Source organism: Stegodyphus dumicola, chromosome 2 (assembly GCF_044657685.1).
Source record: "Stegodyphus dumicola isolate Sdum_Otavi_A_Nest chromosome 2, ASM4465768v1".
Lineage (NCBI taxonomy): Eukaryota > Metazoa > Arthropoda > Arachnida > Araneae > Eresidae > Stegodyphus > Stegodyphus dumicola.
This window is the reverse complement of record NC_140769.1, coordinates 108913364-108928055: the sequence shown is the minus strand read 5'-3', so window position 1 is coordinate 108928055 and position 14692 is coordinate 108913364. Positions and strand designations below refer to the sequence as shown.

Sequence of the window (14692 nt, the reverse complement as noted above, 5' to 3'; positions counted from 1 at the left end):
CATTCTGTAATAATACAGTAGAGTCTTACTTATCTGTCGCAAAAGAAAGAAAAGAAGATGTCGCAAGGAAAGAAAGATGTTGTGGTAAAAAAAAAAAGAGAGGGGCATCTATCAGCATCAAGATCAGCAAGTGTTGTACATAGTTCCCCTTTTCCCCCCTCCCTGTTATCTGACATTCTGCCCACCTGTTTATGTCGGATAAATGAGACGCTCTATATTATATATGTATATATGTATTTATTCTTGGTACAAACTACAAAATGTAAATTCACGTCTATGAGTTTGGATGAATTTAAAACTGAATTTTAGCTCCTAATAGTGATTAAAAAAAGAAAACACATATTCAGGAAGAAACCTAATCCTGGTTGCAGACTGATTGAAAAAATAAAACTTAAGATTTGCAAATTATAGGGTGTATTTGTCATCATGTAAATTTAGTAAAGTGTTAAAAGTGCAGCCTTTTTACAAATACATTTAGCTGATTTCATCAATATAACTGTCTTGAAAAGAGTTCTAAAAAAATGAAATAAATCTAAAGTGTTAAAAATGCAACCTTTTTACAAATACATTTAGCTGATTATATCAATATAACTGTCTTGAAAAGAGTTCTAAAAAAATGAAATAAATGTAACTGAATAATACTGAAATAGTAAAACTTTTAAAATGTATATGTACTGTATTTGCCGATGTAAAAGGCAAAACCCCATTTTATACACATTTTTGAAAGATAAAACTTTATTACTGATCATTATAATGAATTTTTTAAATATACAATACAAATAATACAAATACAAAGTAATACTTTCTGCAAATACCCAATCTGTCTGAGAAAGAATACCTTTTAATCTTCATCAAAACCAACACACTCATTTCCAGAGCTAAATGAAACTTCTTCTAAATCAGCATCTGTGTCCTCATACATCAAACTGTCCTCTGTACCATCCAGTGTTTCCAAGTTCTTTAGCCTTACACAATCACGTGTAGCTTGTATGCTATGTTACACTCACTTCCAAAAGTTAAGCACGGAGAGGAAAATGCTAATTTCCGGAAGCCAATCAGAATTGAAGAGGATGCAATTCGCTGCAGAGGTAGATGGAAGTATGCAAATATGTTAGGTAACAGCCAATCGCGCTTTCATGTCAATAAATGTGCAGAAAAAGCAGTCTTATAAGAAGCCAGCTTTATGAAGGGTTACAGAAGTTGATTGTAAGCGCTGATAGAAGGTGTTTAAAACTTTTGTATGATTTGTTTTCAAGACATGCGTGTTTTTATGACCTCCAGAAGACAAATGGAAGATTCTGAGCTGTGGTGCGCATTGAAGCAGGACAGTCGATCACAGATGTTGCTCTTTTCTTCGGCGTTCATCATTCTGTAATTTCACATTTATGGAAACAATTCCAAACCACACAGACAGTTGTCCGAAGACCCGTAGCCTGTCACCCAAGGGTTACAACTGCCGCAGAAAATCGATGTATTGCTATTGTAGCCAAGCGGAATTGCAGAGCGACCTCCACACATGGGACATCTATGGTTACAGCTTCCATTGGTAAGGCGATATCTGCAGCTACTGTATGCCGAGGATTACAGATGAGTAGTCTGTTTGTACTTCGAGTTTGTGTTCCTCTGTTTGTCCAATCAAGAAGAGGGACATGATTATAGTGGTGCCAGGAACATGTCAATTGGAATGTGTCTGACTGGGGCAATGTCATGTTTACTGATGAGTCAAGATTTGCTCTGGAGCCAGATGTCAAGAGTATAAGGATATGGCGTGAACAACAAACACGCAATCAGTCTCAAAACATCACCGAACATCACGCATTTCGAGGCGGAAGCATTATGGTGTGGGCAGGGATTTCATTAGGATACTGCACCAACCTGCACATCTTTAAACGGGGCCGCAGTTGGCCCTACTTTTGTTTCAATGGATGATAACGCATGTCCCCATAGAGCTGACATTGTTGATGACTACCTGGAGAGTGAAGGGATTGCGCGTATGGCGTGGCCAACACATTCGTCCGACCTTAATCCCATTGAAAATCTTTGGGATGCTCTCGGCCGTGCTTTATCTTCACGTGTCCCACCTCCAGCCACTCGTATTGAGGTGGAAACTGCTCTACAAGAAGAATGGTGATTGCTTAATTCTGCGGTGGTTGACCACCTAATTGAAAGCATGGTCACAAAGTGTAAACTTTGTATACAGATGGGGGGAGGGGGCTCACATACCCTATTAACGTCCTTTTTTTTTCATTTTATGCTGTTTATTTTCACTTTATACATAATTCTGTTTAAGTCTTCAGTATGTCATTATCTGATAACTTACAAAAATTTAATATTGTTTTCATTTCTGTATATAATTATTTATTTTGTTTTATGCATAAATATATATGCTACTTTCTTGCCGAATTTTGTGTCAGTCAGAGCAGTATTTGTTGATTTTTCTGCATTTTACATCTTTGTGCTTAACTTTTGGAAGTGAGTGTATAGCAATGCCAACGTTGTTTTTAAGCCATAACTTGCCAGAAAATTTAAGAAAATTGAACTGTAGAAATTTCACACACTTAAAAGTCGTTCACAAAAATTGGAAGGTTTAATTGGGGTTGCCATTTCAATCGAGATGTAGACAATTTCCTGTAAAACTTGCCGTTACTATGACTATCCATAAGTCTCAGGGTCAAACGCTTAAGCGTGTTGGCATTTTTTTACCTGAGCCTGCATTTGGACACGGTCAACTTTATGTTGCCTGTTCAAGAGTTCGTGAAAGAACGGACGTAAAATTAAAAATAATGGATGGTCCTCTGCAAGGCAAGCTTAAAAATGATGGAAAGATCTACACAAGAAATGTTGTGTACAAAGAGATCTTTGATATGTGAATTAATATTTCATTATTTAAATCACCTTTATTTATTGAGCTAGCGGTGGCTCTTAAGAAATGTACCGCCAGTGGTTTCCTTCATTACACTCTAAGCAATTAAGCAAGTAGAAGGGGGAAACCCCGTGGGGCAGTAAGCAAAGGGGTGTCCTCACCGCCTGCCCGCGGTAATTCAGTTTAAATTAGCAGACACCTTTGCATAAATTATTTTAATTACAATTTATGGTATCTAGAACAGCGGTCATTTCGTATGACCGCCTGGCTTTCTAGTATATATATAAAGCAAGAAAACATTTGCCAGTTATGTAAGTTAATCTTGTGACGGATGCATATCTTTGAACACTTAGAAAAGCTTTTTTCTTTTTCCTGTGCTTTTTGCCATCGTTTGTATTCGTAACAGAGCTCTGACAGGTTCTAAGTTGAGAATGGTAGATATGGCAAATAGTGTATGGGTCCACCATAGAATATAATTCTACATTTTGAGATGTTATACTCTAAAAATTACATGAAATATAAATATTGAGGATAAAGAATAAAATGAAAAAAGTGTTAAACATTAGATTACATTGTATCCATTTTTTTTTATTTAAAAATTTACTAAAATCATGTCAATCATTCGATGACCAATAGAACACCCCATTTTTGGCAAAACTGCAAATTCCAGCAACCTCGATCTCACTCCCACTCTTAATGAAAAAAGCAATTAAAGCATTCATTGATTTACTGACTGGGAGAAGAGAGCAATTGTTATGACATCAAACTTCATCTTTGACATAAAATTTCAAAACCTCATAAGGCTGGAAAATGACTACACAGTTCTGCTATGATTATCTTTTAGAATGATTTTGTCAAATTACTGGAGCATTTTCCTAATGGATCCAGTGAATTCATATGAAATCGAACCTGAGAGAAAAAGGTGGATTTTCAATTCTGGGGGGGGGAATTACCTTTTGAAATTCGGTACCTGCAAAGCTGAATTAAATGTGATATTATGAGCTAACTTAAGCAACAATACAAAGAAAAGTTCGCGATTTCTATTTAAGGAATGAGCTGCGAAAATGTCATTCTTGTTGCCGTTGGAGTTGTAGCAAAAAGCATACTTTAGCCTTGCTTAAATAAAAAACCTGGACAAATCTAAAATAAAACGAAAATTTATTTCATAAACTAGGCTGCAACAGTGACTTTTAAATTAAAACCAATGAGAAAAGAAAAAAGAGCAAATCTCCTGATGTTCACCAATTCTGGCATGTAAATGCACAACATTGCCCAATCCGCCAATACTATGTCATCGGCCAAACATTGGCAACAGCATTAATTTATCAATGAATGTACTCTGATCTAACCATTAAATACCATTGTACAAAACCATTAAATCAACAGTTCTAGCCTTATACGTGTTCTCAGGTTAAATTTTTGTGAGATACAGCACAATCATATGGCATCATCGAAAAGGCGCAGCCTTATTGGCTTGCATTAGCAAAGAATATTCTTCATCGGCAACTATACTTTTATACAGAGTCAAGTTAAAGCAAACTACATTAAAAATGTGTAGTTTACATAACTACTATTATTTATTTATTTATTTATTTATTTATTTGTAATCTACACAAAAAGATGTTTTCCAACTTCTCACTTTGTTTTTTGTTTAGTTTGACCAAATGGTTAAATTAATTATAAAGCTTTTACAACATTTCACTGTGCACTTGTGAAGATGCCGTAGTTCCCCAGTGAGCTGTTTGGAATCACTGCATGAGAAACTTTCAGAATTGTAAAAGAAATTTTAATAACATCTTGTACTAGTTCATTTTTAATAATGTCCAGTGCTGATAGGTATTTCGAAATTATTAATTGACAAATAGGTTTTTGGTTTTCCTGGATTCAAAATAGAAACCCACCTTGTTTTGTTGAATTCTTCAAAATGCCTTCAAATATTTAACTCAATTATTTCTAGGCCGAGTTGTTCATTAACAAAATTATGTAAATTTTTAATTGCATGCTGCTGCTGCTGATTTAAATTTTAATTGCATCAGTTACATTGAAGATTTCAAGTTAGAGATTAATTTTAAATATTTACTTTTCTTTTCTGTATTAATATATGACAATTATGTTTTTCTAAGATCTTACCTGAATGTGGAGACATGCTTGCCAAGCTCCTAAGTTTCAAATTGCAATGAAATATATTGGTACCAGTTGTCTTTTCTATTCTTAGGATAATAGAAATAAGATTTTTTGTTTGTTTTCATTATTATAAAAGTGAAGCAACACAACAACATAAGCAAATCATTTAAAAATTCATTTTATTTGAATTTTGTAATAGTTTGCACCATGTATTATTTTACATAGAAAGTGTCATAAATAGATTTCTAACAACCTAAACCTGAGGTTAATTGCAAAATTTCTAATTTATGTCTACAGTCAAAAGTCTTTAATCCGGACTCGTCGGGTCAGTTTTTCCGGATTATAGATCATCAGTTTAAATCTGGTAAGATGACATGCAGAAATTATCAAATTAAAAATATGAAACCGTAATTTATCAAATAAAGAGCAATTATGATCTAAAGGATATCAAAATTTACAAAAAAAAAAAAAGCTTAATATTTATTTGTTTACTTTATTAAACATTTCTTTCTACGCACGCATGCATAAAGCACACATTGCGCATAGTCGAAATTAGAAAATTGCAGCCAGAAAACTATTTGATGTGTATTCGTGATATTTATAATGACGAGGAATTTGATTTAAATCATATCAGAGTACATTGAGATGAAATACTACATTTAGTAAGGAATTATAAGCCGAATAAAATAAAAACATCTGCCCTGAAGATAAGGATAGTGCTTACAGATCAACTTTCAGTTCATTGTGTGCCGCATCGTCCCACCCCTCCGCAGACGCAGCGTGAAATTGATAAACAGATTTCGGAATGATTAGAGAATCGAAGGATATGCCTTTATCCATTTTTTTCCAGCAATTCCACTTCTTGTTTGATGGACATCGGAACATGCTTTTGCTTCGTAGATCGTTTGGTAGCTCCAGAATCAAAAATTCTTTTTGACATAATCGAAAGTTCAAGCTTACTTTTATAAAACTGCTCTAACAGTCTGCAAAAAATAATAAGCCGGATCCAATTAGAAGATTAAGGAACAATGCAATCTGCAGCATTAACTAAAATAGATAGATAATTTTAGCTTAGCTTATACTGTCTGTTATACATTAAATGCGCATGCGTAGACGCATATGCGAATTCGTAAAGGTATTATGCGTTGACGCATGCGCAGAAAGTTTGTAGCTTTGAGGTCCGGATTATGGACATCTGGATTAAAGAATTATGACTGTATTATCTTCAGCATCCCTAATCTAATAATTGTTGTGAAGTTTGTAATTATATATAGATTGCGTATGTAACTGTAGAATGTCACTGTAAACATGTAACTATGTTCAAAAGACAGAAAAGAGTATGTAGGATGAAATGTAAAAAACTACAGCAAAGAAACATAAATCAGAACATGCATCTTTGCTCTAGTGCTCATAACTCCCTGGAAGCATTTAGAGAATGCTTTGCGGTATCTTTCATAATCTAGCTATCCTGTCATTTTGGATTGCTTGAGTTATCTAAAAACATTAATTGAATAGAATTATCTTTATGCACTGGTCATAAAAATTAAAGAATAATAACAAATATAAAACTTAATGATACTTAATAAAAATTTGTACAAAAGCATTAGTTAGCATGAGTTACAATGTTTGGCAGTTGTTTATTTTCAGAATATTTGAATTAAAACCAAATTTAGGGAATTCGAAAATGATGGGAACATTTTTCATTTAATATGGTATGTGGTCTTTTCTCAGGCAGATTTCATAGGTCTTATCAAAGTGTTGATTAAGTCTTGTAGAATTGCTCACCACTCTTTCAAAAGTACACCTTTCAGCTCTTAAGGGTCTTGGGAAGAATTTGGTGTGCTAAAATTCGGCACCTTAAGGCATCCCACACATGTTCAATTGGGTTCAAGTCAGGTGAGTAAGGGGTCCATTCGAGTGATATCTTCCATTTTCAAGTATTCTGACGCCACATATGCTCAATAAGGCCGAGCATTGTCATCCATTAGCGAAAACTATGGGCCAACAGCACCCCTAAACAATTTGACTTGGGGTTCCAATACCTTGTCCACTTATCTTCAAACAGTAATGATGCCAGAATGTTGTTAGTTTTCTAGTTAGTGTGTGGGGCTAATACCTGCTTACTTAGGGTAAATATTAGGTGGCCCCCTCACTTCTACATAACATAGCATATCTCCGAATGGTTACAGAACCTCCTTCAAAGATATGTAGTTCGGTGCACTTATTTATTGTGATTTCTCCCTAAATAATTAAAATGCGGTTGCAGAAATTGGATACTTCATGGACAAGGAAAGGCAAGTTGTGTGTTCCTTCCTCTCTCCATATCAAACCATGTTTAAAATCACTGTTTAGACTATATTTAGACTTGTGTATAAACAATACTTGGGGCCATTTGTCTTGGGCCCATTGAACATGACGACAGCACCAGTTTAAATGAGCCCTTATGGGAACTAGAGCGAGTGGGACACAAATCAATCAATGGTTTTGCTTGCATACCATCCAATCTCGTTAAGCCTTCGTCCAGCAGTAGAACAGCAAATTCTAGTTCTGTGGCAGCCTGAAGGTCTAAAACCAAATCTTTTGCAGTCAATTTACAGTTTCACAGAAAGTCTTTAGATAATAATAAATAAATAAAGCACTTTCTTCAAAATGTGGAGTACAAAGTAAACTCCAAAAAAAAGATACAAAATTGACAAAAATTGTAAATACTTGAATCAAATATTTCAAAATGGATTATCCAAAAAAAAAAAAAAAGGCTTAAAGCAGTTATTCTGTCAGTGTTATTGATACTCTACATTGGTTGCACGTTATGTCAAGAAAGCTATGTGAATTCTTGTGTAGTTCTACACAGGATGTGATTTTAACCCGGGTGCCTGATATAACACGTGCATAGCATCTGAGTCTTCACAGTTTCTTCAATTCTTCAGCGAGAACAGCTGCTGATGCCATTGTTTCTCTTGGTCACTCTTGACCAGGTTGTCTATCAATTGATCCAGTGCTTAAAAAGTGGCTTGAAACTCTTGATATGACACTTTGAGAGATGTTCAGATCTTGAGCAACCTCCATTTGTGCTTGACCTCCCTCAATTCTATCAATTATTTTCTACTTTTGACCACTTAAACGATGCCTTTGAACCATAAGTACTGAATACTGATCACTCTCGGAAACCACATTCACTTTAAAAACAATATTACAGACTGGAATTCCAACTCATGTCCATTGCACACTACATTGTCAATCACTGAATTTGCATATTTCTGGTGCTAACATGTGTGGAAATGCCATTTTATGTTCAGTTGTATTTAATTAATATAAATAATTATAAATAATTACAGCATTGAATGCAGCATTATTTTAGTGAGCATATATTTCCTCTTTATTCTTTAATTTTGGTAACCAGCGTAAAAAGGAGCAGCATAATCAGAGGCTGTGAAATCTAACATATAAAGTGATTGTGTCATGGTGTATATATGTTTCTGAACCAAAAAATACCTGAAAACGTGACAGCATGCTGTGAGAGATCAAAAGATGTCAAAGTGTTTTAACTACTTTTACATTGCAAGTACAAATTCTGCTATCCTAGATTAGTCATTTCATACTCTTCTTCAACAGAGAGTACTTTGATGCTCACTGATAGCCAGATAGTATTGTGAAGCTACACACACGACTTTTCCGCAAACTTTTTTTAACAGAAGAGTAGATTGCAAGCCTTCTCTTGCTTTCTTTGTGTATTTTATTCTAATAGCAATATATATTTTCCTTAATACAATTTTAACATTCTGAAAGAATTTCAGCTAAGGTTTTGAAAGGTAAATTTTTCTTACATATTCATTTGTAATCTGAATAATTTTGTTTCTTTTCTTCCTTAGCCTACAGTTTGATCCAGCACCAAGGAGAGGAGAACCACATGTCACAAGACGTACTCCGGACTATTTTCTTTAAATGTATTTCACTGGACATTTCCATAATTATATTAACTAGGTTCTGTATATGTTTTACCAGTTGCTGAAATGCAGAATTGTTATACATCTTGAAATGTATACATCTTTGGCTGTGAATGTATAATCTTTCTTTTTTCCTTGAATGATTTTAAATTTCCAGGATATCCAGATTAGTGAAAAAATACCTGTAGAGGATAAAAATGTTGTGTATGGAAAAAGATCCATGATTCTGATCATTTTTATAATTATTTATGTATACATTATTCAGTTTATTTTAACTTGTGCAAATATTTGTATACTTAACATTACTCTGTTTAAGCAGGAGTATATTTTCTTTTTGTCAAAGCATTCATCATTGTTTGGAAGTAGTTTTTTTTGTGTATTCATGAGGAAATAGTGTTGTGTATGCTTCTTTAAATTAACTTCCTGTAGTCTAAAGTCATTGCTTAATCTGGTTTGAAGCCACCGTAATTTTTATTCAGAATTTTTAAATCATTAAAATGTGTCTTTTCTTTTGTTTGTTTATTACCCCTTTCTACAAGCAAATGTTTCATGTCAGCCCCCTTTTTGAATTAGGTTATTTTGGATAAAAATTGTGTACAGTCTGTTTTTCCAAAGATTAATAAAAAGTTCGTCATGTAAATGTTTGCGTTTCTCTTATTTACGTCATATATTTATACTGTCATAAAAAACTGTAATATTTGTGTGTAGATTGCAGTGATCCATAAAAGAAATTACAACCACCAAGTTTTTTTTGTCATTATAAATATGAATTTCTGTTGTCAGTATGAGCATCATGAACCTAAATTATTCTTAATTTTAAAAACAGTCACTGTTTTAAAACAATGAGTGTTGCATTTTCTGCTGTGTATATATTGCATAGTTACTGTAATAAAATGAAAAATACAAAAGTGAAAGCAAAGTTTATTGCTGCTGCATGTAATTCATAAATTGTTAAAATTCATCTTGAAATTATCAGTAGTTCTGAAAGAGAAGAAATTTAAAATCACTGCTTCTGATGCCAATAATTCATTGTTATATGTATTTACCAGCAAACTATTATAAACAAAACTCTCATATAAAGAATTTTAATAAGTTTATGCTTAGTGGTTTTAACTTCAAAATTATTTATAGTAATTTACAGTTTGCATAGTTTTTAAAATCATGCTGTAGAGCGAATAGAGCCAATCAGCACTCACAAATTTGAAAGCTTTTTTGTGCTAAAGTAGAGAATTGAGCTCTCATGAAAAATACCTGAGTTTTATATTCAAAGCTACTGAGGTTTGTCATACCATGCTTCCAATTTCGACTGGTAGATGTTGCCGAAAGCAAAAGCCATCACTAGGAGCATTGAACGACTGTAACCCGTAATTCAACAACTACTCACAGACTGCTGCAGTGGTGCCCTTTGACGTGACAGGAACACGCGCCTTCTTCACCCACCCACTTGGGAAAAAACTGATGAACTACACACTTGTGCCACCCATGGTGCCTCAATCCACAAGGGCTCAGTGGGCCCAATGAACTGAGCTGATGACAGTCCGTCAATGCAGGTCTCAAAACATGGCAAGTCGTCCTTCCTCATTAACATACAGATCCTGGAAAAGGGTATGTGCCATCCATGGAGTATAGTAGGAGATTAATAACAAACAAGGTAATAATGCTTTCTTTAGAAGTGTAATTGCCCATCAGAAATAGTGAAGGAGTCAGAGTTGTCCTATATGCCTAAAATTTTTTTTAAATATCCTAAATTTTTTAATGTTTCATTAGTCTCTTATTTTCTTAAAATAGCACAGTTAATGCTTGAAGTGCTCAAATCTAATTGTTTACAATTTCACTGAGCAAGTTTAGGATTTAAATTTATCATCTTTTGTCTTAATAATCTACAAGGAAAGAAACAGTAGATTTTCAGCAGATGCAAATATGTATTTCTTGAGCTTGCTTAGCTTTTTATTAAATTTGGTTTCATCTACTTTGATAATCAGATTTGGACATTTCTGTGAATTTTTCTAATGATACTGTACATAGTTCATGCTTATAATTATATTAATGTGATATCAGGCTTGCTTTTCTTCATGCTGTCAGATTACTATTGTGGCAACTTTTAATATCCCATCAGTATCGGTAGATGCAACACCCTGCTAGTGAGACAAATTCAGAAAAATTTTATATCCCAATAAAAGTAAATAATATGTAATTCTAGGGGTTAGAATTGTCATAAATATTTTGAATACAACAGTAATATTTGTGTAAATTATAGCTTATGCTTTTTTGTAAATTGTAGCTTATGCTTTTGATTTTCTTTCATTCAGCAACAGTTTTTATTGAGGCTGCACTGAATAAATGTAGATATTTAAAAGTACATTTGGACATTTGCCTGGTACATAAGCATTTTGTTATGCTTATGAATGCAAGGAAGGTGATTGTCATCAAATATAACATCCTAGTTAAATAAACTGATGTGTTTATTTACTAATTTCTGGATCATCAAAACCATATTTTGATTCACATTGAAGAGCAATAGTACATTTGAGAAACATTCAGAGAAAAGGGAAGAGATGCTGACAGGAGTAAATTATTAAAAAAGGGGGGATTCTTCATAGACATGCAGAGAATGAATAAGATATTCATGAATTAAATAACCGCACAGATATGTGTATATATGCTGATCATCTAAATCAGCAGTCGTCAACCCTTAGAACTTCACGGACCACTATATATATATATAATTTTATATTTGGCAGACCACTACTATAAATTTAAAAAAAAACATAAGTCAGACCTTAAAAATAACATATTAATACGCAAAACAATATTCAGCTTTCCAATATATGCAATTCTAATTTTCATTTGTTGATAGAATTTTCGAAACCTGGTGTTCAGCAGCATGCCTTTATGGAAATTCAGGCTACGTTCCTGATTATAAGTAACAATAAAAACACTATTAACACCTCACTGATACACATATTTCATTCACATTGAAAAATTATATGATATGAAAAGTACAAAAATCTTACCACCTTGTACAGAAAGCTTCACATTTCCATATCATTGAAAAAGAAGTTCACGAAAAGCAAGAACAAACCGGCAAATGCAAAGCAATATTAATAAACTGTAAGTGTTATGCTGCCAATTTTTAATTATTGTAAAAAAAAAAATCACTTAGCAATGGCACCATCATTCAACAGTTAGACAAAACGGAAACTTCCAGGGATGCAATTATAAACAGGAATGCAGATGGTTCTCAAAAATCCATCAAGTTGCCTATTGACACGGAGAAAAACTGTGTTATTAGCGACTACAATATCATATGTTTGTAATTCGAAAGAAAAGAAAATTCCAGTTTGCATTATTATTGATAACAGCAGCATATCCATGGGTGCCAGCTCTCACTTTCAAACTTGATACACCTTCTAAAGTCGCTAAATTCAGAACGAATTTTGCTAAAATTTAAAAAATGTATAATTCATATTTCATTATAGCTTTTGTTACTCATCATTTTTTAAACTGAATCTTCATAAAAATATAAATAATGACCCAATTTTTCTACAGATCACCGGTTGGCAACCGCTGGTCTAAATCAAAGGATAATGACAATGTTGAAAAATCTTTTCTTTAATATGGTCACCTCGGACAGATATGCATACCTCGCATCTGGATTTCATAGATTTTACCAAAGCATTTCTCAAGTCTTGTGGAATTGCATGCCACCATTCTAAAAGTGCACTTTTTAGCTTCTGGAAGGTCCAGGGAGGAATTCAGCATCTTAAGGCATACCATACATACTCTGTCGGGTGAGTAAGATGGCCAGTCCATTCGAGTGTTATCTTCTATTTGCAAATATTCTGACACCACATATGCTTAAAGAGAGCGAACATAATCACCCATTATCAAAAACTGTGGGTCAGCAGCACCCCTAAACAGTCTGATCTTCTTGAAAGATGTGCAGCTCGGTGTGATCATTTGTCATAATTCTCCCCAAGCCATTAAAATGCAGTCATGGAAATTGGACATTTTTTTGACAAGAGGAAAGGCAAGTTGCATGTTCCTTCCTTCATCTCTCCATATCAAAACACATCTAGAATCACTGCTTAGACTGTATCTGAACTTGTGAATAAACAATACTCGGACACAGTCCTCTTGGCTGTATTTGAGTGTGATGATGTCACCAGATGAAACGGGTCCCTCTGGAAACTAGAATGAGTGGGACTTAAAACCAGTGGTTTTGCTTGCATACAGACAAACTTCATTAAGCCTTTGTGCAGCAGTAGAACAGCTAATTCGAGTTCTGTGGCAGCCGAAAGGTTTAAAACCAAATCACTTGTAGTCACTTCGTGGTTTCTTCAAGCCATCAAAGAGAAAAAAAAAAAAAATGGTCTGATGCAGTTGCCTTTTATGGTTGCTCTTGACCAGACTGTCTTATCAACTAATCCAGTGCTTAAAAAGTGGCTTCAAACTCTTGATATGACACTTTGAGAGTTATTCAAATCTTCGGTGTCCTCCATTTTTGTTTGACCTAAGGCAACACAAATTCTACTCTTAATATGACACTTTGAGAGTTATTCAAAACTCAAATGACCTCCAATTGTGGTTGACCTAAGGCAACACAAATTCTTTCAGTTATTTTCCACTTTTGACGTTCACTTAAATGATGGCTTTGAGCTAAAATTACTTAATACTGATCGCTCTCAGATATCACATTCACATTAAACAACACTACAGACTGAAATTCCAACATTCCAAATTTGTAAAGATGTAAAGTTCTAATTCTTTTGGAGGTGTGTGTGCCTGCTACTAATTTATGCTATTTTGCATATCGTATTTCTTTTTAGAAATATCCCACAGGCTTCCCATCTAGGATCATAAGTAGTTTGCAATAACTGCCTTCGACTATGCTGAAAATTGTTCATATTTTTCCTTGACACGAAAGCACAATATCAAATTTGTATGGCCAATTATTATTATTATTATTATTATTATTGGTCAGAAGAACTTAACGGAAAATTGCAGTTTCAAGTACATTTTTAAACAAAATCAATAAGCTAGATTTTTCAGCAAAGTTTCCACTTTTTAATGTTTTCACGATATAACATTATTTGACATTCACTATATATAAACAATAACATGCAGAAATTTATGCATACTGTAAACACTGATCCTCTATAGTTACAAATCTCCGCAATATCCATATTAACCATACTCGTTAAAAAGATTGCTGTTAGTTAAAGCTTAGCTTCTTAATCAAATAAACAATAACAAAGAATAATTGGTACAACATAATGTTTCTCTAAAAAGGCATTGGCAGGGGAGGCAAAATTTAATGCTGTTCTGATGATGGTGATTCTAACTTATATATTCACCAACTATTGGAGAATAAACTATTAGAGACCAAAGTGAAAGTTTGCAAAAACGCACAGTTTGTAATTTATAGATACCTAAATAAGCAAAGTCCACTACACAGCAGACATGGAAAAAGATTCCAGTAGAAAATTTAGTGAAACTGATCTCCTCAGTCAATTAAATAAGGAAACCCTTTAGATTAGAACTTATGATGATTTGTTTCATATTCAAAGAACAAATCTGAAAGAATGTACATTAATATTAAATCACATATAGCTAGGACAGAAGAATTATCCTCGAAAACCCTCATATTTGATGAAAATCACTCGTAGAGATGGAATCCGAGTCTCATATTCCTCTACCCTTATCGTCAACCTCTTAAGGTGAAATCTGGACTGACTGGATTAAAATTTAGATGACCTCA

General features: G+C 33.7%; 1 protein-coding gene across 2 annotated transcripts in view; it reads left to right on the top strand.

Annotated features, from left to right (window-relative positions):
- mts (protein phosphatase 2 catalytic subunit mts) overlaps positions 1-9571 on the top strand; it is a 79971-nt gene extending 70400 nt beyond the window's left edge. For both annotated transcript variants that reach the window (XM_035361163.2, XM_035361164.2), the window contains one exon: positions 8857-9571. In XM_035361163.2, coding sequence (XP_035217054.1) covers positions 8857-8929 — 73 coding nt within the window. In that variant the 3' untranslated portion in view covers positions 8930-9571. The remainder of the gene's footprint in view (positions 1-8856) is intronic.
- Positions 9572-14692: the final 5121 nt, after the last annotated feature.